This window comes from Rattus norvegicus, chromosome 8 (assembly GCF_021556685.1).
Source record: "Rattus norvegicus strain SHRSP/BbbUtx chromosome 8, alternate assembly SHRSP_T2T, whole genome shotgun sequence".
NCBI lineage: Eukaryota > Metazoa > Chordata > Mammalia > Rodentia > Muridae > Rattus > Rattus norvegicus.
In genome coordinates this window covers 44,501,550-44,528,677 of record NC_141541.1, presented here as the reverse complement: position 1 = coordinate 44,528,677, position 27,128 = coordinate 44,501,550, and the positions used below count along the sequence as shown (strand labels likewise).

General features: G+C 41.6%; 2 protein-coding genes across 4 annotated transcripts in view; both read left to right on the top strand.

The window, feature by feature from the left end:
* Positions 1-27,128, top strand: part of LOC134480136 (disks large homolog 5-like) — a 323,827-nt gene that overhangs the window by 156,044 nt on the left and 140,655 nt on the right.
* Positions 15,031-19,811, top strand: LOC148004050 (disks large homolog 5-like). 3 transcript variants are annotated; one of them, XM_087564032.1, is made up of 5 exons: positions 15,031-15,181; positions 16,215-16,383; positions 17,598-17,747; positions 18,383-18,569; positions 19,517-19,811. In XM_087564032.1, exons 1-5 carry the CDS (start codon positions 15,055-15,057, stop codon positions 19,529-19,531), a joined length of 648 nt encoding a protein of 215 aa, XP_087420158.1. In that variant the 5' UTR covers positions 15,031-15,054; the 3' UTR covers positions 19,532-19,811. The 3 variants fall into 3 exon arrangements, with proteins under 3 accessions (XP_087420158.1, XP_087420159.1, XP_087420157.1); XM_087564033.1 differs by lacking the exon at positions 17,598-17,747 and having other exon boundaries at positions 19,517-19,802; XM_087564031.1 differs by lacking the exon at positions 19,517-19,811 and having other exon boundaries at positions 18,383-18,653.

Below are 27,128 nucleotides of genomic sequence, written 5' to 3'. Positions count from 1 at the left end.
TTTCTGCTTTACATTATCTTTGACAGTTGAGTCAATGATTTCTAGGGAATCTTCTTCTCCCGAGATTCTGTCTTCCATCTCTTGTATTCTGTTGGTGCAGCTTCTATCTACAGCTCCTTGTCTCTTCTTTTGATTTTCTATATCCAGGGTTGTTTCCATGTGTTCTTTCTTGATTGCTTCTATTTCCCTTTTTAATTCCTTCAACTGTTTGATTGTGTTTTCCTGGAATTCTTTCAGGGATTTTTGTGTCTCCTCTCTATGGGTTTCTACTTGTTTATTTATGTTTTCCTGGAATTCTTTCAGGCATTTTCGCGATTCCTCTCTGTAGGCTTCTACTTGTTCTCTAAGGGAGTTCTTCACGTCTTTCTTGAAGTCCTCCAGAATCATGATCAAATATGATTTTGAAACTAGATCTTGCTTTTCTGGTGTGTTTGGATATTCCATGATTTTTTTGGGGGGAGAATTGGGCTCCGATGATGCCATGTAGTCTTGGTTTCTGTTGCTTGGGTTCCTGCGCTTGCCTCTCGCCATCAGATTATCTCTAGTGTTGCTTTGTTCTGCTATTTCTGACAGTGGCTAGACTGTCCTATAAGCCTGTGCGTCAGGAGTGCTGTAGACCTGTTTTCCTGTTTTCTTTCAGCCAGTTATGGGGACAGAGTGTTCTGCTTTCGGGCGTGTAGTTTTTCCTCTCTACAGGTCTTCAGCTGTTCCTGTGGGCCTGTGTCTTGAGTTCACCAGGCAGGTTTCTTGCAGGGGAAATGTTGGTCCTACCTGAGGTTCCGAGGCTCAAGTGTGCTCGTGGGGTACTGCCTAAGTCCTCTCCGCGGCGGCAGCAACAGAGAAGATCTGGGCCGCTCTTTCCGGGATCCTCCGTGCACCAGGGTTCCAGATGGCGTTTGGTGTTTTCCTCTGGCGTCTGGATGTGCGCAGAGTGCAGTCTCTTCTGGTTTCCCAGGCATGTCTGCCTCTCTGTAGGTTTAGCTCTCCCTCCCACGGGATTTGGGTGCAGAGAACTGTTTATTTGGTCTGTTTCCTTCAGGTTCCGGCGGTGTCTCAGGCGCAGGGGTCCTGCAGCTCCTGGGCCCTCCCCTACGGGAACTCAGAGGCCTTATACAGTTTCCTCCTGGGCCAGGGATGTGGGCAGGGGTGGGCAGTGTTGGTGGTCTCCTCCGCTCTGCAGCCTCAGGAGTGCCCACCTGACCAGGCGGTGAGGTCTCTCTCCCACTGGGTTTGGGAGCAGAGAGCTGCTGCGGGCCGGGCATTTTCTGCTAATCTTAATAAAACAGTCTACAACACACGTTCATTATTGATCCTGTGTAGCACATTTTGACTAATATACATTCATATTTGTAGAGCTGTAGAAAAATTGACATTTCCAAAGGTATATGGAAGTAATCCTAATGGAGAACCATATGCTTCAGTCTTTCTTGCAATACACTCTCAATATGCCCCCACAGATAATGACCTCCAAAGTCATGTTGGGAAAAAGGTTTTGATAAATGCTGTTGTCCTAGACCATACATATGCTGTGTTTTTATTGTTGTGGATTAGGTGTAAAATGATCATTTATGTCAGTGGGTCTTTTTCTCTACTGTATGTCTGTGGCCTGTCCTGGGTGAATTTCCCTCATAGTCCAAAAAAAGGAATCACATTCCCTGTTGTAGATCATTGTTGGGAACCATGTGCTTCTTCTGAGAGAGCAGCAGAGGTTCTAACCTGTGAGTCATCACCACAGATCCTGCAGGTTCTAACCTGTGAGGCATCACCACAGATCCTGCAGGTGGCTTTTGTCTTTCCAGGGCATGTGCTCCCTTAGGTGGACATGGTACCTCAAATTAAACAGAGAGATCTCAGGAAATGTGTATTCTTACTGAGCTGTGCAGGCTCAATGTGTTAGGCACCCAGGCATCCATAGAGGGCACAGGTGGCCCCACTGCTCATTGAGGATTCAGGATGTTCCTACAGCATCACTTAGTTTCCATATTAGAGCAGATCCTTCACCTAGTATCAATGATGACCATATCTACTATGCACATTTATAAAATACAGAATGGAACCTATCTTCCTGTAGGCCTGCTGCACATAATGAATTCTTTTGATAGATATTAAGAAATTTATCTTAATCTAAGCAGTTTAGGGAGGAACCTCAAGAGCAACCATAGTGAATGCAGCCTACAGCTGTGAGCACATGTTTCTTTTAGATAGCAAGCCTGTGCAAACCCAGAACCTAGGTGGGCCAGTTCAAGCTGCCCTTTTTCCGTGGCAAATCTGGGTTCCTGTTGTAAATGTATTTTTTTCCAGGTGACTGATTTCCAATTTATGGAATTGAACTGACTTACTCAGAGTCTGAGTTACTCAGAAAGTTAAAATTCAGAAGGAATGATCCAGAATGTCCACAAACAGTTGCTGTGACACCAAGGCTTTTAAGAGCTCAGCATCTAGAGAAGCAATGTATTGTTTGTTTATTCTCAAGCATAGGTCCTCTAGTCATTCATTAGAAGCTGACCATGCCACACAAAGGGTCGTCTGTATCAAAACAGAAGCTAGTGGTACCTAGATAAACACCACACTTTCACATTGCCACTGTATTTGAGGTTCTCAGTTAATATAAAAGGACCTGGAAGAGCTTGTGTCTTGCTATACATATTCCTAATTTATTAGCCTTCAAGACAAGGTATGCTTTGTCTTGCTAATGCTACCACTGGCATACAATACCTTGCATAATTTCTACTGACATCTGTGACAGGAGACAATAGTTCAAGTTATCCCTTCTTGAATAAACTGTTCTTAGAGTAAATTGTAGTCTAAGTGGCCTTCCATTCTCTCTGACATTGTAAACATTTCCAGTCTTCAGAAAAGTCTGTCACTGTCCAGTACAAATCTTAAGATGTCCACACTGTCAGCTAGGTGTCTTCATCCAGCTTGCCCTGTAATTTTGTGTAACATTAATTGTGTTCCAGCCTAAGGATTTAATTCAATGTTACAGTACTTGCCAAACATGCTGAAAACCCTGGTTTCCACCCTAGTCCTATGTGCTATGCAAAAAGAAAATAGGGAACCCCAATTGCATTTGAAGATTAGCCTCCAGCAAAAGAAGAGCCTTCATAGGACCTTTTACGTAACTCTACACCCCAGCTTCACCACAGCTTCCTCCATTGATTTAATAATTAGTGTATTTTCATTAATGCTCACCATATTTGTGGTGTGCAAAAAATATGCACCATGTCAGTAAAGTATGGGCGCGTGTGTGTGTGTGTGTGTCTGTGTGTGTGTGTGTGTGTGTGTGTGTATGTGGGTGTCTGTGATTGTTCATGTCTATGTTTGAGCCTGTTCTTCCACGAACTCACTATAAAATTTTATAAAATGAATTAGAAGTCTAAGTGAAAACTGTCGAGGTGCATGCAGACTTGGGTTACTACTCTCCCATGGTACCTTGCAGATAAAACTGAAATTGTTTGCCTACATTAATACAGCCTAAATCCAGGCTATGCATGATTCTCAGTGAGATTTGGACATCGGCTCCACTACAGAGAGCGACAAAACTTCATTTATTACATGCTCTTGTTACCAAGGTGAGGGAATACTTCACCCCACAGAGAGTCTGGTAGGTTGTGATGGCAGCAAATGAACTCGCTTTTCCCTGTCCTGCCTGACTTTGTCAGCAGAGTGGGCATTCCTGCAGGAAAAACTTTCACATGCTTCTTTAAAAGCACCTGTTCCTCACATCTAGATAAACTTGAAAACAGGCTTCTCCAAGTCAGTCTGAGTGCTCCTACTCCCAGCTCAGAGCTGTAACACCATAGGATCCTCCAGCCACACTGAAGGGTAGGTCCCATGGAGGAGTAGAACAAAGTGTCTCTTCTGAGAAGTGACTTAAAACAGAAGGTTGAGAAGTGATACTCAACCCCCCAAGTGCTTCTTCCTGGAGAAAGCAACCAGATCTCATTGTTAAACAGTGTAGGCTCCCACATGACCCAAGTCTTTGCCTGGGGAAATTTTCTGGAGCTTAGTTGCCCAGTCAGAATGGGGTTGCATTCTTGATCCATGTTCACTCCTACAACAAAAGTTCCTCCCCTAGAAGCCCATGAGTTGACCCAGGTCCTTCTAGGACCAACAGACAAGAGAGAACAGAGTGCATCCAAGGGGAGAGAAGAGGGCAGAATTATTAAAACCTGGAGAAATCCCCCAAATCGGCCACCTAACAACTATAGGGTTTGTGCATATTGTGGATTTCGCAATCTTAAGGACAGACTTTTCTGTAACACCTGCTAGGTGAAGCTGAAGTCTACTGTGGGTGGGATTATCCCGGCAGGGAGGGGATCTGAGTATCCAGGCCTGGCCAGCTTCTTCATTCTCCTGGAAGTAATTGTTGGTCAGCTCTAAATCTGAAGTGGGAGTTGGTTTTTATCAACTCAAACAGGTGATACTTCAATTCTCATCCACTATGTGAGAGACACACAGTTACCCACGGGGGATTTGAACTTACTTCTATAAAAGTGACTGTGGGCTGAAAGAGGGAAACCATTCCTGCCTTTAGCATTCTGCCTTTATCGGAGACTACAGAGACTAGGTTCCTGGAAAACATGTCCAAGCAGACAGACGTAACGGAGGAAATTGAGGTAAGAAAAGTAATGGGGACCGTGATTTCACATTGTGCCTTTAGCTAGAAATCTCTGATGTCGATAATGCAAGCAGCCTTGAGCCTGCTAAAACTTGTCACTACTTCACGGTGTCTCTGCACTTAGGACTGCCTCAGGTCCTCTTTATATGAAGGCCTTTCTTTTAAAAATAAATTGTATAAAGCAATGTTTATCAACCTGTGAGGCACAACCTCTCACACAGATTGCATATCAGATACCTTGATAACAGATACCTTGCATATTATGACTTATAAGAACAGCAATATTTATTATGAAGTAGCAATGAAACAATTTTATGGTTGGGGTCACCACAGCATGAAGAGCTTTATTAAAGAGTTGCAGCACTAGGAGTGTTGAGACCCACTGCCATAGAAGCTGACACATGGGAACAGACTCCTCAGATGAGGAGAGGCACATGGCAAGGGATACTGTGTCCCACCCTAGCACCCAGAGGCACAATCTATCCCAGGAGTCTGTGTGCTCATCTTGTCTTCAGTTCTCCCAGGTTCAAGAAGAGCATTGATCATCTCAGGAGAGTCAGCTTGCACAGCCCACATCAGGCCCAATGCTTCCCTTCACAGAGAAGGATGTGGGTGTAAGTGACAGCCAGTGAGACTGAGGGACCTGATGATCATTTGCTCTGAACTGTGATTTCTTCACCTGTAAAAAGGAGGCGTTTCTGCTGAATTGGGTTGTTGTGGAGATGGACAGAGCATACACACTGATCAGGGCTTCCCTGGCATGGTTAATTGGAAATTTTCTCTGGTGATGCATTTAAAAGTAGAATCTCCAGCCACGTGGGGTTAGATGCTGGGCACCTTAAAGATGGTATAAACGTACTGTGACTGTAATGCTACCTCGAATTTACACCCTATGCTCTTGTTTAAAATTAAAAAGACGAATCAAGTATAAACTGCCAATGTGAAATAATCATGTTCAGAATTGAGCTAATTCCTTTGAAGTCATTTAGTTTTTCTTTTTCTGCATCTATACTGAAGACATCTAGAGTAGCACTATTGAGATCATAAAGCCTTCTATTAAAGTGCTACCCATCCATTCCTATCTCCTTGAGGACCTCTCAGGTGACTAAAGGAAACCTGATTTCTTGTCAGATTGTTCCCAGCTGGTGTGATCTCTCTGTCCATGGACCTTGCCAAACGCTGCAGAGCCAATGTGCTGTTTCACAACACAAAATCCAGACATTAATTTTACCAATGAAGTTCCCGGACTCAGATGCTGATGTCAAGTAAAGCTCCCAAGTGTCCTTCCTAATTCACTGACGTCCAAGAAGAAGGGCATTCTTGGTCCCTCTGAACACTTTCCTAAATATCCTTCAACTCAAAGACTTTCCATTGCCTTAGCTACCTTCATTTGCTTTCAAGTCCTGCCTTGATCTGCTCTGGACCTAAGTGCACTTTTTACCTTTGCAAGAAAGGTGTGTGGTAGGTGAGCCATACAGTAATAAAGTCCATGTTTACAGGAAACTAATGGCTCTTGCATAAATGTCTGTGCCCTGGCGATGCCATAACACAAAATAGTTTTTCATTAAATAATACATTCTTGGTGATCACAGTGTGATCAGATATTTTGTAACCTAACTTTCAAATGTTCTCTCAATTATATAAATCAAGTTCCCTCATGTGTATTCCGGTCTTTCTCTGTTATGTCTGATTGCATCATCGTAGGAATCCCAGGGAACACAAATCATGGGCTTTTGAACTGTTGTATATGGCCAACCAGGAAGGAAACCTATCCAGGAGACTACTGATACTTGACACATAAATTCACCTCCCTATTTTCATATAGTTTATGGTAAGAGGTCATCATTCCTGATTATGTCTCATTATCCAGCGGGATAATAAATGGAAGAATAGGGATCAAGGAGGTCACCACACAAAGCAAAAGTATCCATCTCAGATGAAAATGTATGGTGTATTGAATCCAAAATATCCATGAATTTCAGGACACAATTTAAGGCCAAACCTAAGGACAATAGATATAGAAGCGAATTGCAATGGCCAAAAAAATACAAAAAGCCTACAGAACGCCAAATTAATTTTACCAGAAAAATTCCTCCCTTCACATAAAAATTAAAACACTAAATTCACAGATCCAAGAAAGAACATTAAAGGGAGTAGTGCAAATATCCATTACCAAATGAATTCAGACCTATTTGAATTACACCAGTGTTCTCAATAGAGACTCTAATAGCCAGAAAATCTTGGGCAGATGTAATGCAGACCCAAGCTCCTATACACTGTGTAATTCACAATCACCATAAATGAAGAAACCAAGATATTACATGACAAAACCAAATTTAAACAATATTTTTCTCTAAGAAAGCACAACATAGGATAATAGGAGGTAAACTACAAGACAACGAACTAAATTTTACCCAAGAAAATCCAAGAAATTAATCATCTCACAATAATTTCAAGAAAGAGAAGCACACAAACATAATTTCCTCTATAACCAGAAAAAGAAGAGAAAGCAGCAATCATTGGTCTTTAATATCTAACCAGACCCTCTGTGACCAAACCCACAGCTCCTAGGGATTTAACTGCCAGCCAACTTGTATACAAGTATGGGTCTATGGTCCTAGGTACTGTGTATGAGAGGATTGATTTACTTTGTATCAATGTGGTTGTAGGACCTTACTCTGCTAGGCCTGTTGCCCCACCAAATGGAGATCCTAGAGGTGTGAGGCGGGAATGAATATGTGTGAGTTGGGGAGCACTGTTATATAGGGAAAGCTGAGCAGAAATGTGATGATAGGCTTCATTAGGGGATTTTGGAGAGAGGAACAACATTGGAAATGTAAATAAATAAAATAAACAATTAATAAGAGATAGCCAAAAATCAAATAAAAAGTAAAGAGGTAAAGGTAAAATTAAACCAACCAAAAAAAAAAAAAAGAAAGAAAAGAAAACCCTGTAGGGGACTGACCTAATTCTGCTTGTATTTTAAAGCTAATTGGTAGAATGTATGACTGGTTAAAACTCCCAAAAAAGTGACTCTGCTCCCAGTTAATTGTGATTATAAAGAAGCACAGCAGAGAGATGGTGGAGGTGAGTTTTTGAGGGCTTTGCTAGAGAGGATCACTAGGAGGGAAGAAGGAAGAAGAAGCTGCCAAAGAAGAAAGGAAGAATGGATGTGATGGAGAGGAGGGAGGAAGCAGGACAGCAGCCATTAGTTAAGACAGAGGAAAGCCTGGTCCTGAGGACTGTCCAAGTGGAACAAAGAGCAGCCAAGATGCTGCATAGTAAGTAGGAGTTCAGAGACATTGTTTGGAAATTAGACCTAATTCCATGCAGGACAGGCAGCTGCCCAGCTACTGTGCAGATTAAGGGATATTATAAATAAATGAAAAACTATGTATAACCAGTAAGCCAGCTCTGTAGAGGATCCTAATAGGAATACTTTATTTGCAGGGAAGGATAAAATACCAGAGGACACAGGAAAAAAATTTACACCACTAGGACAGTCAATCAAAAGTAGCCTACAAAAGTCTTAAAAATTAACAAACTGACAATAGTTAACACAGAAGTTTAAATAATATTTACATATCAATAACCTCAATTCCCTAGTAAACAATCATATATTTCGCCTGAAACAGGACTGCCATCATGAGAGATATAGAGGGTATACTAGGGAAACAGAACAAAGAACCATGTCCCTTTAGCAATCCTATGCAGTTTCTCTATCTAGTTGACAGAATAGATTTCAAACTCATCCTGTCCAGAAGACATAAGGATATTCACTTCATACTTTGCAATTACTAAAACATACTACAATTCTAAATATATACATATTAACAAAGGCTACCCAAATTTAAAAATGTATGTTATCAGATAGCTAAAGATAGTTATAATAGTGAAACTACAGATTAGTTATAATAGTGGTTGTGATTTGTTTATTACTTCTCCATTCTGACAACTTAAGAGATCATATGCAAATAAACAAAATAGGAGAAGCAGAATTAAGTGACATGATCAGGCAAATGGAACTAAAAAACTACAGTGAACTATACATATATTTTCTATCAGCCTGTGGACATTACTCCAAAATTGACCACAGATTAGGATAAAAACAAGCCTCAGAAAATATAAGAAAGTTGAAGGAATGTTGTGCATTCTATCTGAGCCCAAAGGAATCAAACTGGTATCACACAATTAAAAGTACAGAAAATACACACACTCATGGAAAGTAAGCAACATATACAATACACTACTGAAGGATCAGGTGAGAAAAAAATAAGGAAATATTAAGATTCCTAGAAATGAGTGACATTGAAAACACAACCACCATCCACAGATCTATATGATACAATAAAAGTTTATGAATTATGTTACAATCACCAAAGTCAAAGGAGTGAACCCATATAATCTCTTCGTCTTCTGTCAGAGGTAGAGAATGTGGAGTGTGTGCTATTGGGATTATGCCTTGAATTGGCTTGCCACCTTCCCAATTTCCCTTTGTAATGATAACATATGTGATTTGGCATTACACATTGGATGTGTGTAATTGGCCATTTGATTTCATAGAGGGAATAATTAAGGGACTGCCTGCAGTTTTATGAAGCTCTTTGGACAAACTGTGTAGACTGTGAAAGACTATAGGGCTTTTGGAAAGCGAGCTAAGTGCATTTTTCATTACGATATGTTTAAGATCCTATGGGCAATTGGGAGTAGAATGTGGTCTTTTGAATGATAGTGGCTCCCATAAACTCACATGTATGAATGTTTGTTGCTGATTAGAGGAAAAGTGGGGGAAGAAGTAGAAGATATTTTTTTTTTGTAGGATTGTTATGGGATTGGGTTTTGAGGTTCCCAAATTCCATACCATTTATACTTAACTCTCACTTTCTCTGTGTCCAACTTGCAGATAAGATGTAAGATCTCAGCTAGTTCTCTAGAAACATGGTGGCCTACCTGCTGCCATGTACCCCCACATACTGATCACAGACTCATGATCCTTGAAACAGTAAGCCCCAATAAACTCTTTCTTCGAAAAGTTCCCTTGCTCATGGTGTCTCTTCGAAGCCTAGAAAACAAAGATTGGAAGGAACACTTAAGTGAAAAATTTCTCAATAAAATCCTAGCAAATAAAATTCAGACATATCAGGTAGCATGATCAAGTTGGCTTGCCTCCAGAGAGCAAGAATGTTTCAACAAATACAAATGAATAAACAATACACAACATGAAATCAAGAACAGGAAACACATGATCATTGCACTAGAGGCAGACAATTTCTTTGGCCAATTCTCACAGTGATACATGAAATAGACCTGGAGAATCTGGGATATGGAGAAGATATACCTTAACATTATAAAGACAATATACACGGCCAACAGCATCCTAACTGGAGAAAATCTTAATGCATTTCCACTAAAATAAGGAATATGTCACAGATGTTCAATCTTTTCATCTAATCCAACTAGTATGTGAAGTCTTCTCCAAACAATATGAAAACAGAAATATGTAAAGGCATGTCCATATGAAGGAAAACAGTCAGAGTATTCTCCTTTGCAGGTGATATGATCCATATGTAAAGAACACTACGGTTCCACTAGAAAATTCTTACAGCTCATGGACCCACTCACTGAAATCACATTAAAATCAATAAAATTCCTGTATACCAACAATAAATATCAACAAACATACCAAGAAAACAAACACATTCAGAATAGCCTTAAAAATCTTGTAATAAATCTAAGAAAGTGAAGACATGTTACAATGAAAACATTAAGAAAAATAACAAAAAACTGAACAAACCAGAAAATGAAAACACTTCTCATTTTCATGCATCAGTAGGATTAATATTGTTATATCAAATCCTACCAGAATCATCTACATGCTTAAATCCATCCCGTCCTAATTCTGATGTAGGGCTTCAGGGAATGAAATAAAGATCTCAACCAATGAAAGCACAAATGAGCAGTCAGATACTACTACATAGTATACAGTACATCACTGCAGAACGCATCACCTTTAATAATTTCAAGTTCATTTTGGGGAATAGTAAAAAATAACCAAGCCTGTTAATATCATGAGAACAGACACAAAGTCTATAGGAATTATATAAAATACCCAGATATTGGTGTATGTACTTATCAGCCTCTGGGTTTTGAAAAAGAGGCCAAACTAAGAAACAAAACAAAACAAAAAACCCACCACCACCACCACCACCTCCACACACAAGGTGCAATTTTCAACCCGTTGGGTCCAACTACTTCCTGGGGCAATCACATAGAGACATACTTTATACAGGATATTTACATCACCATTCAAAAGAGTAGTAACCTAACTTTATGACTTAGCAACGATATAATTTTTATAGTTGGGGGTTGGTTACCATAAGGTGAAAAACTGTATTCCTTGAGATGCTTTTGGTCATGGTATTTTTTGCAGTAACAGAAATGTGACTGATATGTAAACTATGTAAACTGGTAACAGCATTAGTGGACTTGTTTTGTGAGGAATCTCTCTTTTTTTTTTTTTTTTTTTTTTTTTTTTTTTTTGGTGGACAGTGTAAGACTTTGGATAGGGAGAATTTTGAAATATTTAAGCAGATCATAACACTCCCCATTAGTTTGCCACATGGGTGACATAAGTATTGTGAGTAGTGTGCAAAATAGAGCCTCTCTGATGAGACTTGAAAGGATGGAGGAATTCTATTGGTGACTGGCTTAGAGGCAATTAGCAATATTTTGGCAAATAATCTATATCCTTTCGGCCTGTATACTAACAAGATACCTGAATCTAAATAAAAAAGTAACAGACCAATAGTTTTGAGCAAATTCAAAGGTAGATAATGTGTGACCTTCCTCAAAAGGTGTGAATGTGTGTTCATATTTTCAATTGTTAATGTAGCCAGGACTTCAGTTAATCCCTCCACATTCAGTACCTGGAAGCATTTGAAAGTGCAAGATCTCACAGGATTTGGAAAATATCCCAATTATCGTAAGGTCCCCAAACTTGTTGTCACCCCACAAAGATATGGATACAATTTTAATGAACATGACACCCAAACTCTCAAAGGAAGGATGGGTGGCTGCTTATTTGTCAGCAGTGGGTCATAGATGTTCATTGTCATTCAGGGGGTTGGTTGCAATTTTTACTGGTCATGGTCAGTGAGGAAACAGTAAAGGAGATTAGAATCAGGGATATCTTTCTTTCTTGCTCTTTCTCTCCTCAAACCTTTTTCTCTGCTATCTATGGTTTTGGAAGCAGTAGAAAGGGGCTAACATGACAAAAAGCATAGATTATTCAATCTTTGAAGCAACACCAAGTGCCAAATACTTTAGGATGACATGGAATTTGAATGATGATAGAATTTCATATTATACTTGAATAAGTGATTAAACTCTTGTTTAAGGTATAAGTATATGCATCTTATTCACAATACGGTATAAAATTCTAATTGTATAAAATTACTACTGTACACTGCCATGGATAATTAAGGAATGCAAATAGCACTATCCAACTATAAATACTCAGCATTCTAGTGATGTTAGGTACTTGTTTAGTTAGGTACAGAAATAAGCTTTATTTAGCTTCTTGTATATGTATTCAAATTAAACAGTAAATCCTTTGAAAAAATTCCACATTTGTGCACTGAGATAGACTTTACATAAAAAGATGGTTCTCTAATTCTTTAGAGATCTGAAGAATCTGCCATTTCAGATGTCCTAGTAGTCAAAGCCTTTCCACAGTGGGAGAGACCTCAAGTCCGGGCAGTGTCCTCATGCTATTCTGAAGAAAATGATGGGCACTAAAGAACCCAAACTGGAGTGTCCTTCAAATGTGGCAAAGTGGTCATGGGGTGAAATACTACCCACTTACCTCCACTGCTGCCAGAAAGCTGTCCAGACTGTGGAGAAGGGGATCATGGGGAAGTCTATTGTCCCAGGCTTTGGACAGAAAGTGAGGATAGTCCTTCAAATGACCTACTTCACAGTAGTGTTGTCAGAGCCCCTGACCCATTCAATTGACACTGGATGCCACAATGACACAAGAATATTTGCTGACTGTCTGTCACGGTAGCCAACAATTTCTGTCATTTCTTTAGAATTGGAAGCTATTTTCTCTGAATTTCCTGTTTCTTCAAGCAACCTTTCTCCTTCTCAGGTCTCAGATGGAGATGATTAGATAGTTTACTCTTAACCTTTTCTTGTCATGAGACTCAGAAAAGAAAACGAGTTCACCATCACACAGGAGTGTGACAACTAGGTACCTGACAGGACCAGGGGGGACATGGGAGGTCCAGAATGAGGGGCTCGACAGACAACCCACTGGAGCATCAAAATGCCCGCCACAACCGCTCTGGCACCATAAATCCTGAGCCCCTACGGGTTTGACAACAGAGTGTGCATGGCCTGACTGCAGCCCGGGAATTTTCAAAGCTTGTATCACCCCCGAGCACTTCTGCTTGAGCAGAAAGGCAGATGCCCAGAAGCTGCTGCTATAGTAGGAGGCAGTTATGGCAGTTGGAGGTGGTGGTGGAGGAAGAGGAAGGATGAGAGAAGAGGGAGGAGTTTCCCTGGAAGGACCAGAACAGACAACATTCTGACTACTCCAGAACCTCACCCAAACACAGCCCACCCCACAAATCCCAAGTCCACTGCCAAACCTCTCCATCCTAAGCATTCATTTCTTCATCCCCACTGTGATCATTTTAGTTTTTTAAACTCCTTTTTTGTTCTCTGTGAATTTCGCATCATGCAGCCCAACTCCGTTGATATCCAACATCACCTCATATCTGAAGTCCACCCTTGCATCCTTCTCCATATCAGAGAAAAAATAATCTATTTGTGGAAGTTGAAAAAAGAAAAAAAATGGCACTATGTCCACAAAAGAGGTGTAAAATTATAAAGATGAAGCACATAAACCCTTAAATTATTTAAAATTAACAAAATTGTTTTTCATTTCAGGAGAGTTGTTATGGCTAATAAGTGCAAGCTATGATAAATAGAGAATACAAAAGCTTAAAAAGTGAGAGAAAATGATTCAGGTACAAAATTTTACACTAATATAATTTAGTTCATGAAGTACCTTCTCCAAATTTGCCAAATACAAATGGACTAAATGTTGTGACAGTCATTCTTATCTGATGTATCCTATAAATTTTCTAATTTTATCTAGCTGATCAGTGTTAAAGATAAAGTTATTTTTTTGGTGTAAAAGGGGAAAGGATGAGGTGAGCTCCCTTTGTACTAAGGTGTGTCAACTTTCAATTTTTAGTTCTTTACTGGCAGAGAGCTAAGTGCTGGCAGGATTACTGTCTTGTCATTTCTACGGTCCATCATCAAGTTTGCTATTTTGTAGATGTTTGTCCTTCTCACCAGCTCAACACAAGCTGAGAGATCTCTTAGATGTTGTCTAACTGCCGATTGGACATAATAAAGATCTGAAGGCCAAGATATGCTGCAGAAAGTATGTGGGCAGAACTCCAGGCTTACAGAGGAACATAGGGTGAGGAAAGCTGAAGCTGGAGCTTCAGAATAGACATGGTAGGGAAGTGATATGGACCAAAACAGGGCATAGGGGTTAAGAGATAATCACCAGTTGGGTCTCAAAACTAGAAGAATGGGGTTAAATTTAGAGAAGATAGTGCATGCCCTGTGAAAGGCCTAAGACACAAACTGTCAGTCAGAATCTCATGGTAGAGCTTACAGAGGCCTGTGAGCAATGCTCCTTTGGTGACATTAGTAAAAAGAGGAGAACCCCCAAGCAGCATGAGGGTGCCTCCATTGCTAGCTCCTACATTTCACTTTCCTTTGGCAATTGGAATCCAAACTGTTCCGAACAACATAATGATTTCAACTCTTTCTCCTAAGGGATTTTGTGGCAACTGTCGAAGGCTAAGCTAACGACAAGGCTTCATGAGTGTTCCCATAACACACACCCATGTCGCAACCTAACCTACAGGCTATTTCTTGATGTGATTTCAAGCACGTGTACATAAGGAGACAGGAGAACCTTCTGACTGCTTATTCAAACTGGTATTATTTCTCAGGAATTTTTAATGGCTGATGTTGATGAGTAAGGATAATTTGACTTAAGATGAGATATTTTGGGGCAGGATTTAGAGGGAAAAATTCATTAAAATGCATAAGAATTACTCAGGTTTTTATAATCAAGCCTTGACGAAAATTTGGTCTTGCAAGCAGGAGTTGCTCAGTGGCTATGCCCTGGGAAGGTCTCCAGGAAAGGGCACCTCAGCTTATGCACTGTACAGGGAGATTATTAGCAGGGAGGCAATGTCTGTTCACCATGACATCAGCGGTCCCTTCTTGGACATTCTATTGTGTCCTAGAGAGTTCTTGGCATCCTCTGTGATGTCACCAGCGTTGTAGTAACCACCAGTGCCCTACTTTTTCTCAGTCCCTGCCTGGCACATACACAGGAAGACATGTTTTCCCGGCTTCGCAAGAATTTTGGGAGAGTGAACGCCGATTTTGGACAGACTGGAGTGAGGGAATCTTGCCTTTCATCAAAAATAAATGATGGACAACGAAAGCTGGCCTGGGGAATGCTGAGTAAGTTCTGTGAATTGTATGCTGAGCTTTCTGTCAGAGGGAGAATAGGCTTAGGCTGACCTGTCTAGCAATAGGCCAGAACAACTGGAGTATCTGCAAAGGAATTGAATTTCCATGAAGATCACAATTCCTAAAAGTCAAGGATTTCAGAACATTAGTTTGCCCATCCACAAATGGGGGATATGGTAAGGCCAATGCCATTATTCTGTGAACTTCTGGCCTTCACTTTTAACGTGCATATGATACGTTACATTGATATAATAACACGATCAGGAGACACTGAGTGTCCAACTTTATTGAACTTAGACAGGGCATCAATCTACTTCACTCTCATTGCTTCTTTAAATAAAGTAGATCTCTGTCTTTAGTATCAGGGAGAGAATTATGCTTCTGGCCTTATGTTCTTAGAACTCCTCTGACTTTTTCAAATTGGCAGAGATGGGACATCCTTAGCATTATAAATTAGAATTTGTGTGTTACAAACATTTTTTTACAGTACTAAAACTATTTGTAGCAGGTAGACCAAGATTCAGCCTGTAACCAATTGGCACTTCTGTGGCATTTGGTGTTTCAGTTAGGGGAATTGATAAGTCCGTTGACCATGACATCCCCCGCAATGCTTTTAAATTCCAAATGGTGTGGCCTAGAGTATCAGTGCAGGACATCTGAGTATCTCCAATCACTCAAATCTTTTGGAGGTTGAATTTATCATCTGACTTCTGAAAGTACAACGGTGAGGGTCCTGAAAGAAAGTTGTACCCTGTTAAGTTGATAACAATCCCGTAGAAGCCATCTCTGTGGTACATGGAGCATGGGTCAGCAGGCATAGGGAACACCCGGCATCTGACATCTCTTGGTCTCTATAGAGTGCTGGGAGAGTTGACTTCCACTGAGGAGGTCTCTTAGGCAACAACAAACTCTTTGTGGTGACACTGTGGTCTACACATGCTCTCTTCCTGTTTGGGGCTTGCCATGGTCTATGCACACTCATCAGTTTCCCCAAAAATGTTCACTTGTGTTCTTCTACCTACAGAGGATGGGAGACTGACATCATCCCCTGGCCCTGTGGTAATCAACAAGGAGGCCAACACGGAGAACACAGAAGAACAGAGACTGATTAGACAGCTGCAGTCAGCTACTGAGGAGAGAAATGAGCTAAGAGATCTCCTGACTTATGTGACAGAGAGATACAGGAACAACAGGTATGCATTGCTCCAAACTGCCTTGTGTCATTCATGGACCTGCAGTGTCACCTACATCTTATTCTATTAAGGTGTAGGGGTCTAGAAAGCTGTGCCTCCCAAAATACTCGTTCTAAACCTCATTTCTGATATAGAGGAGATTCAGAACCTGACCCTTGGTCAGGAGTGAGATGGGAAATGGTCTCATCTGCTGCCTCCAGCTGAAAATCTGAACTTGTGGCCTTAGTGAGGATTCAGGGATAACGTTACTGGAGCATGAGTTCCCAGTGTGCATTTGGAAAGCCCTTGACAGGTGGTAGCTTTGCAAGGTTCTAGGTGCTGTGAGTTTGGGTGTGTGCTAGGAAGGTGACTTAGTGCTGGACTCTTGTTGCAGTAGCCTGAGGTGACAGATCCCAAATTGTTCATCTCAATGTTTGACTAGATGGCCAGAGACACAGGGCTTTTCCTTCTTTTTTGTTTACCTCTGAGCCAATAATATGGCATGCATTTTTTCTGATTCTGATTGTGTTCTCCGTTTGCATATTTCGCTCCCTTTTTCATTCTCTTACTGTTTACTTTTCTTTTCCTGTGTGTGTGTCCCAGTTTCTGTGTGTCTGTGTGTACACACCTACATGCATATGCACAATTTTTATATGTTTATATTTCCCCCCACACTTGGAATCTAGGGGTCTATGTTTTTTCCTGAGTATATTCATGTATAACAATTTCATGGTGATGTGAGTGCTTTGTTTTGGGAGCCCCTCTTCAACTGCACACTTCTTTGCCAATGTGGTCACATTTGTCTGTATATTTGTGCCATTTGGGCAGATTATACTTTTGTGGCGATTTATGTTCTCAACTCCATAATTGTGTGAATTGTGTGTCTCTACAATATTAATTATTCAGGATGTAGAATTCCTGTTGTCAAAACAGGAAAAATGAAATCACAGTTTTCTAGGTCTTGGATGTGGGAGAGCTGTGGCCTAGGCCCTTGTTAGCATAAGTAGCTTGACTGCAGATCCAGCCCTTCTGAGTGAAGAAAGGGAACCTGGGAACCCTTTATCTCGATGCCGAGCTTATGGGGTCCTGGGCCCAGAATAACAAGTTTCTGAAGCTGAAGAAGCTTCCAATATGTAGAACTCAGAAATTGGCCTCCCAGGGCTGGGGTACTAGAAGACCCAGCCTGAGTTCATATATTCCTAAACGCAGATGTTCATTGGGTTTTACTCTCCTAGGGCCAGCCGCTACATCAGGTCAAATCCATTTTATGAAAAATTGAAGATAAAGGAGAGGGAGGTCATGTCATTACTGCACAACTTAGAGATGAGGAACATCGAGCATTGTGAGAAATTTCAGGAGCTCCAGAAGGAAATTAACTTCTATCGGTGAGCACTGGTCAGAGAGGCCATTAACTCTGCTTTGCCCACAGGTGCCATCCTTTGTTCTGACTGGAGGTCTAGCAGCTCTGGCTCCATGTCTTGTGCTCTTTAAACATCACTGTGTCCTGGGCCTTTTGGACTCAGTTTTTAGGTCCACAGGAGACTGTTACTCATACCCAGAGTGTCTAGGCATCTTCAGAAGGCTCTAGGTAGACCAGTACTTATTCAGCTCACCAAATGGCTAATAGGCTGAACTGGGCCTCTGCGGTCACACCAGGTTTAACAAAACTCAGTGTGTGGACCACATGGATAACATGACCTTCCCTTAATTCTACTGACCTCCTTTGAGGGTATTTGCCCACTATTTATTAATGTTGCCCCCATGCCTTTTGCTTCCATGGATAGATGTATATCCCCTGTTGTTGTGGAGAGAAATGAACGCTTTTTGGTACTTGGGTCACAGAAACAATTTAGTCTTCCCTGAATTGGCTGTTTGATGTTTGTGCAGCAGCCTTGTGTGTATCAAGATGTATTCTATGAAGTTTTCACTTGTATCTGGGTCCAGAGCGTGTTTGTGAGACTTGGGAGTAGGAATGGGAGGAAGAGGGTGCAGGATCTAACTATGCAGTGTGTGTTTCCAGGAACCTGCCCAGCCGGATCCATATGGACAAGATATGTATGCAGAAGAAGTTGTTCCCATTCAGAAAAGAGAGCAAAGCAGAACAGCTTGATTCTGCACCGCTGCTACAGAAATTTTTGTTTGATTTGAACAAGAAAGATAAAGACGAACAGGAGAAAACCAGCAACCTCCAGACCAAGCAACATCTGGTAGGGACAAGCAGCTGTGTCAGCCTAAAATTATCTGATTCCATTTGCCAATTTGATACATGTTTGCTTTCCCTACCACCTTAATAATGTACACTCCAACAATACAACCACCTCATGCAATGCAATGTTCATTCCTCTGTCTGTGCACGAGTATTCTGGGAAGACAACCACTTTTCAGGAACTGACTTATTAACAACTATGCTTTGGTGCTCTTTTTGAAGCTGCAGTCTGGAAATGGTGACAGATGAATAACCTATCATATTACTGCATGTCCCTGTGATAGAATGGATGCTATGTACCACTTTGAACAAGTTTTGTTCCTGTGATAAATGATATTCTGTGGTCATGTGACCTCCAAGTTGGGAAGCACCTTTCAGGGATAAGAACCGAGTGCATATGGCAAATTATTCTTTGTCATTGGCTTTCATCTTGGTGACAGGTTGACTTCTCCTTTCATCCTGCAACCCAATGAGGTCTCTTCCCATTGCCCTGTTCTTGGTTTGCACTGGTTAAAGTCTGAGGCCCAGATGGGCAGCCCACATTACTGTCAGGGTTGTTGTAGACTTGCCCTGCCCACAGACACACCAGCAATGTTATCAGTTAACACATCAATGGTGACCTAAAATAGAGCTGAGTGGGTAGAAGGCAGCAAGCTGATAGCTAGCATGCAAGTCCCCAACACATCAGTTTCTGAATAACTGCCTTCCTCTCCCTGGTCTCAGGAATTGCAAAAGAGCTGGAATGGGACACACAGCAGGAAGAGAGCCTCCTGAAGAATAGGTTGCTTTCTCAGGATTCCCCTGCGGACCGCCATCCTGAATAATACCAACATTTTTTTGGATGAATACTCTCCCTCATAGTTTAATTTATTGTTTGCTAAGAAACACTAAATTTATCTTTCACTAAGCCAGTCTGACTGATTGATATCTTATTCTCTTTCTGTTTAGGATAACACCACTTGAGAGACCACTTGGGAACTGCATTGCCATTTTGCCTGCTAGAGGAGAAACAGCAATATAACTGTGCTTCTAAATGTTCACTAAGAATATGCTGTTTAGAAATATTTTTGTTATCATCTTAAATGAAGTTTTTGTTTTGTTATTTCATAGTTATATGTTCTTGTTAATATTTTTCACATCTGAAAATACTTTTATATATTTATATTAATATTCATTTTAATCATTTTTGTTTTAAATTGTATTCCTTATGAATAAAACTTGATTTGTAACTCTTGACTCTTTAGACCATCTTGCTTATTCAAGTGTTCTGTTCCCTCTTGTGCTCTTAGAACTGACAGCTAATGATGGATTCTGCATGGTCGAGAGTTCCTGGGCTAAATAGTAAATTCAAAGCCACCAATGCTTACCTAGAGTGATAGTGTGTTTTGTGTGGATAATGTGTTCTTTTCTTGGATGCACATTTTATGATGTGATCACTGCCATACTTTATCCATGCGGTCATGTTTTCTGCTAATCTTCTTTTTTGAAAAATTTTTTTAATTTATTTAATAATTAATAATAATTTTTTGGTTTCCGGGCAAACATCCCCCTCCCCCCTCCCCTTCCTTATGGGTGTTCCCCTCCCAACCCTTCCCCCATTGCCGTCCTCCCCCCAACAATCTAGTTCACTGGGGGTTCACTCTTAGCAGGACCCAGGGCTTCCCCTTCCACTGGTGCTCTTACTAGGATATTCATTGCTACCTATGAGGTCAGAGTCCAGGGTCAGTCCATGTATAGTCTTTAGGTAGTGGCTTAGTCCCTGGAAGCTCTGGTTGCTTGGCATTGTTGTACATATGGGGTCTCGAGCCCCTTCGAGCTCTTCCAGTTCTTTCTCTGATTCCTTCAATGGGGGTCCTATTCTCAGTTCAGTGGTTTGCTGCTGGCATTCGCCTCTGTATTTGCCCCATTCTGGCTGTGTCTCTCAGGAGCGATCTACTTCTGGCTCCTGTCGGTCTGCACTTCTTTGCTTCATCCATCTTGTCTAATTGGGTGGCTGTATATGTATGGGCCACATGTGGGGCAGACTCTGAATGGGTGTTCCTTCAGTCTCTGTTTTAATCTTTGCCTCTCTCTTCCCTGCCAAGGGTATTCTTGTTCCCCTTTTAGAGAAGGAGTGAAGCATTCACATTTTGATCATCCATCTTGAGTTTCATTTGTTCTAGGCATCTAGGGTAATTCAAGCATTTGGGCTAAAAGCCACTTATCAGTGAGTGCATACCATGTATGTCTTTCTGTGATTGGGTTAGATCACTCAGGATGATATTTTCCAGTTCCAAACATTTGCCTACGTATTTCATAAAGCCGTTGTTTTTGATAGCTGAGTAATATCCCATTGTGTAGATGTACCACATTTTCTGTATCCATTCCTCTGTTGAAGGGTATCTGGGTTCTTTCCAGCTTCTGGCTATTATAAATAAGGCTGCTATGAACATAGTGGAGCACGTGTATTAGAATGGCTACTCCAGCTTGCTTCTTCTGACCATTTGCTTGGAAAGTTGTTTTCCAGCCTTTCACTCTGAGGTAGTGTCTGTCTTTGTCTCTGAGGTGTGTTTCCTGTAGGCAGCAGAATGCAGGGTCCTCGTTGCGTATCCAGTTTGTTAATCTATGTTTTTTTATTGGGGAGTTGAGGCCATTGGTGTTGAGAGATATCAAGAAATAGTGATTATTGCTTCCTGTTATATTCATATTTGGATGTGAGGTTACGTTTGTGTGCTTTACTTCTCTTTGTTTTGTTGCCAAGACGATTAGTTTCTTGCTTCTTCTAGGGTATAGCTTGCCTCCTTATGTTGGGCTCTACCCTTTATTATCCTTTGTAGTGCTGGATTTGTAGAAAGATATTGTGTAAATTTGGTTTTGTCATGGAATATCTTGGTTTCTACATCTATGTTAATTGAGAGTTTTGCAGGATACAGTAACCTGGGCTGGCACTTTTGTTATCTTAGGGTCTGTATGACATCTGTCCAGGATCTTCTGCCTTCATAGTTTCTGGCAAAAAGTCTGGTGTGATTCTGATAGGTCTGCCATTATATGTTACTTGACCTTTTTCCCTTACTGCTTTTAATATTCTTTCTTTATTTTGTGCCTTTGGTGTTTTGACTATTATGTGACGGGAGGTGTTTCTTTTCTGGTCCAATCTATTTGGAGTTCTGTAGGCTTCTTGTATGCCTATGGGTATCTCTTTTTTTAGGTTAGGGACGTTTTCTTCTATGATTTTGTTGAAGATATTTACTGGTCCTTTGAGCTGGGAGTCTTCACTCTCTTCTATACCTATTATCCTTAGGTTTGATCTTCTCATTGAGTCCTGGATTTCCTGTATGTTTTGGACCAGTAGCTTTTTCTGCTTTACATTATCTTTGACAGTTGAGTCAATGATTTCTAGGGAATCTTCTTCTCCCGAGATTCTGTCTTCCATCTCTTGTATTCTGTTGGTGCAGCTTCTATCTACAGCTCCTTGTCTCTTCTTTTGATTTTCTATATCCAGGGTTGTTTCCATGTGTTCTTTCTTGATTGCTTCTATTTCCCTTTTTAATTCCTTCAACTGTTTGATTGTGTTTTCCTGGAATTCTTTCAGGGATTTTTGTGTCTCCTCTCTATGGGTTTCTACTTGTTTATTTATGTTTTCCTGGAATTCTTTCAGGCATTTTCGCGATTCCTCTCTGTAGGCTTCTACTTGTTCTCTAAGGGAGTTCTTCACGTCTTTCTTGAAGTCCTCCAGAATCATGATCAAATATGATTTTGAAACTAGATCTTGCTTTTCTGGTGTGTTTGGATATTCCATGATTTTTTTGGGGGGAGAATTGGGCTCCGATGATGCCATGTAGTCTTGGTTTCTGTTGCTTGGGTTCCTGCGCTTGCCTCTCGCCATCAGATTATCTCTAGTGTTGCTTTGTTCTGCTATTTCTGACAGTGGCTAGACTGTCCTATAAGCCTGTGCGTCAGGAGTGCTGTAGACCTGTTTTCCTGTTTTCTTTCAGCCAGTTATGGGGAAAGAGTGTTCTGCTTTCGGGCGTGTAGTTTTTCCTCTCTACAGGTCTTCAGCTGTTCCTGTGGGCCTGTGTCTTGAGTTCACCAGGCAGGTTTCTTGCAGGGGAAATGTTGGTCCTACCTGAGGTTCCGAGGCTCAAGTGTGCTCGTGGGGTACTGCCTAAGTCCTCTCCGCGGCGGCAGCAACAGAGAAGATCTGGGCCGCTCTTTCCGGGATCCTCCGTGCACCAGGGTTCCAGATGGCGTTTGGTGTTTTCCTCTGGCGTCTGGATGTGCGCAGAGTGCAGTCTCTTCTGGTTTCCCAGGCATGTCTGCCTCTCTGTAGGTTTAGCTCTCCCTCCCACGGGATTTGGGTGCAGAGAACTGTTTATTCGGTCTGTTTCCTTCAGGTTCCGGCGGTGTCTCAGGCACAGGGGTCCTGCAGCTCCTGGGCCCTCCCCTACGGGAACTCAGAGGCCTTATACAGTTTCCTCCTGGGCCAGGGATGTGGGCAGGGGTGGGCAGTGTTGGTGGTCTCCTCCGCTCTGCAGCCTCAGGAGTGCCCACCTGACCAGGCGGTGAGGTCTCTCTCCCACTGGGTTTGGGAGCAGAGAGCTGCTGCGGGCCGGGCGTTTTCTGCTAATCTTAATAAAACAGTCTACAACACACGTTCATTATTGATCCTGTGTAGCACATTTTGACTAATATACATTCATATTTGTAGAGCTGTAGAAAAATTGACATTTCCAAAGGTATATGGAAGTAATCCTAATGGAGAACCATATGCTTCAGTCTTTCTTGCAATACACTCTCAATATGCCCCCACAGATAATGACCTCCAAAGTCATGTTGGGAAAAAGGTTTTGATAAATGCTGTTGTCCTAGACCATACATATGCTGTGTTTTTATTGTTGTGGATTAGGTGTAGAATGATCATTTATGTCAGTGGGTCTTTTTCTCTACTGTATGTCTGTGGCCTGTCCTGGGTGAATTTCCCTCATAGTCCAAAAAAAGGAATCACATTCTCTGTTGTAGATCATTGTTGGGAACCATGTGCTTCTTCTGAGAGAGCAGCAGAGGTTCTAACCTGTGAGTCATCACCACAGATCCTACAGGTTCTAACCTGTGAGGCATCACCACAGATCCTGCAGGTGGCTTTTGTCTTTCCAGGGCATGTGCTCCCTTAGGTGGACATGGTACCTCAAATTAAACAGAGAGATCTCAGGAAATGTGTATTCTTACTGAGCTGTGCAGGCTCAATGTGTTAGGCACCCAGGCATCCATAGAGGGCTCAGGTGGCCCCACTGCTCATTGAGGATTCAGGATGTTCCTACAGCATCACTTAGTTTCCATATTAGAGCAGATCCTTCACCTAGTAACAATGATGACCATAACTACTATGCACATTTATAAAATACAGAATGGAAACTATCTTCCTGTAGGCCTGCTGCACATAATGAATTCTTTTGATAGATATTAAGAAATTTATCTTAATCTAAGCAGTTTAGGGAGGAACCTCAAGAGCAACCATAGTGAATGCAGCCTACAGCTGTGAGCACATGTTTCTTTTGGATAGCAAGCCTGTGCAAACCCAGAACCTAGGTGGGCCAGTTCAAGCTGCCCTTTTTCCGTGGCAAATCTGGGTTCCTTTTGTAAAAGTATTTTTTTCCAGGTGACTGATTTCCAATTTATGGAATTGAACTGACTTACTCAGAGTCTGAGTTACTCAGAAAGTTAAAATTCAGAAGGAATGATCCAGAATGTCCACAAACAGTTGCGGTGACACCAAGGCTTTTAAGAGCTCAGCATCTAGAGAAGCAATGTATTGTTTGTTTATTCTCAAGCATAGGTCCTCTAGTCATTCATTAGAAGCTGACCATGCCACAGAAAGGGTCGTCTGTATCAAAACAGAAGCTAGTGGTACCTAGATATCCACCACACTTTCACATTGCCACTGTATTTGAGGTTCTCAGTTAATATAAAAGGACCTGGAAGAGCTTGTGTCTTGCTATACATATTCCTAATTTATTAGCCTTCAAGACAAGGTGTGCTTTGTCTTGCTAATGCTACCACTGGCATACAATACCTTGCATAATTTCTACTGACATCTGTGACAGGAGACAATAGTTCAAGTTATCCCTTACTTGAATAAACTGTTCTTAGAGTAAATTGTAGTCTAAGTGGCCTTCCATTCTCTCTGACATTGTAAACATTTCCAGTCTTCAGAAAAGTCTGTCACTGTCCAGTACAAATCTTAAGATGTCCACACTGTCAGCTAGGTGTCTTCATCCAGCTTGCCCTGTAATTTTGTGTAACATTAATTGTGTTCCAGCCTAAGGATTTAATTCAATGTTACAGTACTTGCCAAACATGCTGAAAACCCTGGTTTCAACCCTAGTCCTATGTGCTATGCAAAAAGAAAATAGGGAACCCCAATTGCATTTGAAGATTAGCCTCCAGCAAAAGAAGAGCCTTCATAGGACCTTTTAAGTAACTCTACGCCCCAGCTTCACCACAGCTTCCTCCATTGATTTAATAATTAGTGTATTTTCATTAATGCTCACCATATTTGTGGTGTGCAAAAAATATGCACCATGTCAGTAAAGTATGGGCGCGTGTGTGTGTGTGTGTGTGTGTCTGTGTGTGTGTGTGTGTGTATGTGGGTGTCTGTGATTGTTCATGTCTATGTTTGAGCCTGTTCTTCCATGAACTCACTATAAAATTTTATAAAATGTATTAGAAGTCTACAGAGAAAACTGTCGAGGTGCATGCAGACTTGGGTTACTACTCTCCCATGGTACCTTGCAGATAACACTGAAATTGTTTGCCTACATTAATACAGCCTAAATCCAGGCTATGCATGATTCTCAGTGAGATTTGGACATCGGCTCCACTACAGAGAGCGACAAAACTTCATTTATTACATGCTCTTGTTACCAAGGTGAGGGAATACTTCACCCCACAGAGAGTCTGGTAGGTTGTGATGGCAGCAAATGAACTCGCTTTTCCCTGTCCTGCCTGACTTTGTCAGCAGAGTGGGCATTCCTGCAGGAAAAACTTTCACATGCTTCTTTAAAAGCACCTGTTCCTCACATCTAGATAAACTTGAAAATAGGCTTCTCCAAGTCAGTCTGAGTGCTCCTACTCCCAACTCAGAGGTGTAACACCATAGGATCCTCCAGCCACACTGAAGGGTAGGTCCCATGGAGGAGTAGAACAAAGTGTCTCTTCTGAGAAGTGACTTAAAACAGAAGGTTGAGAAGTGATACTCAACCCCCAAGTGCTTCTTCCTGGAGAAAGCAACCAGATCTCATTGTTAAACAGTGTAGGCTCCCACATGACCCAAGTCTTTGCCTGGGGAAATTTTCTGGAGCTTAGTTGCCCAGTCAGAATGGGGTTGCATTCTTGATCCATGTTCACTCCTACAACAAAAGTTCCTCCCCTAGAAGCCCATGAGTTGACCCAGGTCCTTCTAGGACCAACAGACAAGAGAGAACAGAGTGCATCCAAGGGGAGAGAAGAGGGCAGAATTATTATAACCTGGAGAAATCCCCCAAATCGGCCACCTAACAACTATAGGGTTTGTGCATATTGTGGATTTCGGAATCTTAAGGACAGACTTTTCTGTAACACCTGCTAGGTGAAGCTGAAGTCTACTGTGGGTGGGATTATCCCAGGCAGGGAGGGGATCTGAGTCTCCAGGCCTGGCCAGCTTCTTCATTCTCCTGGAAGTAATTGTTGGTCAGCTCTAAATCTGAAGTGGGAGTTGGTTTTTCTCAACTCAAACAGGTGATATTTCAATTCTCATCCACTATGTGAGAGACACACAGTTACCCACGGGGGATTTGAACTTAATTCTATAAAAGTGACTGTGGGCTGAAAGAGGGAAACCATTCCTGCCTTTAGCATTCTGCCTTTATCGGAGACTACAGAGACTAGGTTCCTGGAAAACATGTCCAAGCAGACAGACATAACGGAGGAAATTGAGGTAAGAAAAGTAATGGGGACCGTGATTTCACATTGTGCCTTTAGCCAGAAATCTCTGATGTCGATAATGCAAGCAGCCTTGAGCCTGCTAAAACTTGTCACTACTTCACGGTGTCTCTGCACTTAGGACTGCCTCAGGTCCTCCTTATATGAAGGCCTTTCTTTTAAAAATAAATTGTATAAAGCAATGTTTATCAACCTGTGAGGCACAACCTCTCACACAGATTGCATATCAGATACCTTGATAACAGATACCTTGCATATTATGACTTATAAGAACAGCAATATTTATTATGAAGTAGCAATGAAACAATTTTATGGTTGGGGTCACCACAGCATGAAGAGCTGTATTAAAGAGTTGCAGCACTAGGAGTGTTGAGACCCACTGCCATAGAAGCTGACACATGGGAGCAGACTCCTCAGATGAGGAGAGGCACATGGCAAGGGATACTGTGTCCCACCCTAGCACCCAGAGGCACAATCTATCCCAGGAGTCTGTGTGCTCATCTTGTCTTCAGTTCTCCCAGGTTCAAGAAGAGCATTGATCATCTCAGGAGAGTCAGCTTGCACAGCCCACATCAGGCCCAATGCTTCCCTTCACAGAGAAGGA

What these genes read in the sequence shown, in the direction of transcription:
- LOC148004050 (XM_087564031.1), top strand. Translation starts at nt 15,055, where the DNA reads ATGTTTTCCCGGCTTCGCAAGAATTTTGGGAGAGTGAACGCCGATTTT. An exon ending in GAGAGATACAGGAACAACAG is followed by an intron (nt 16,384 to 17,597) that starts GTATGCATTGCT and finishes TTACTCTCCTAG; the next exon opens with GGCCAGCCGCTACATCAGGT. An exon ending in AAGGAAATTAACTTCTATCG is followed by an intron (nt 17,748 to 18,382) that starts GTGAGCACTGGT and finishes GTGTGTTTCCAG; the next exon opens with GAACCTGCCCAGCCGGATCC.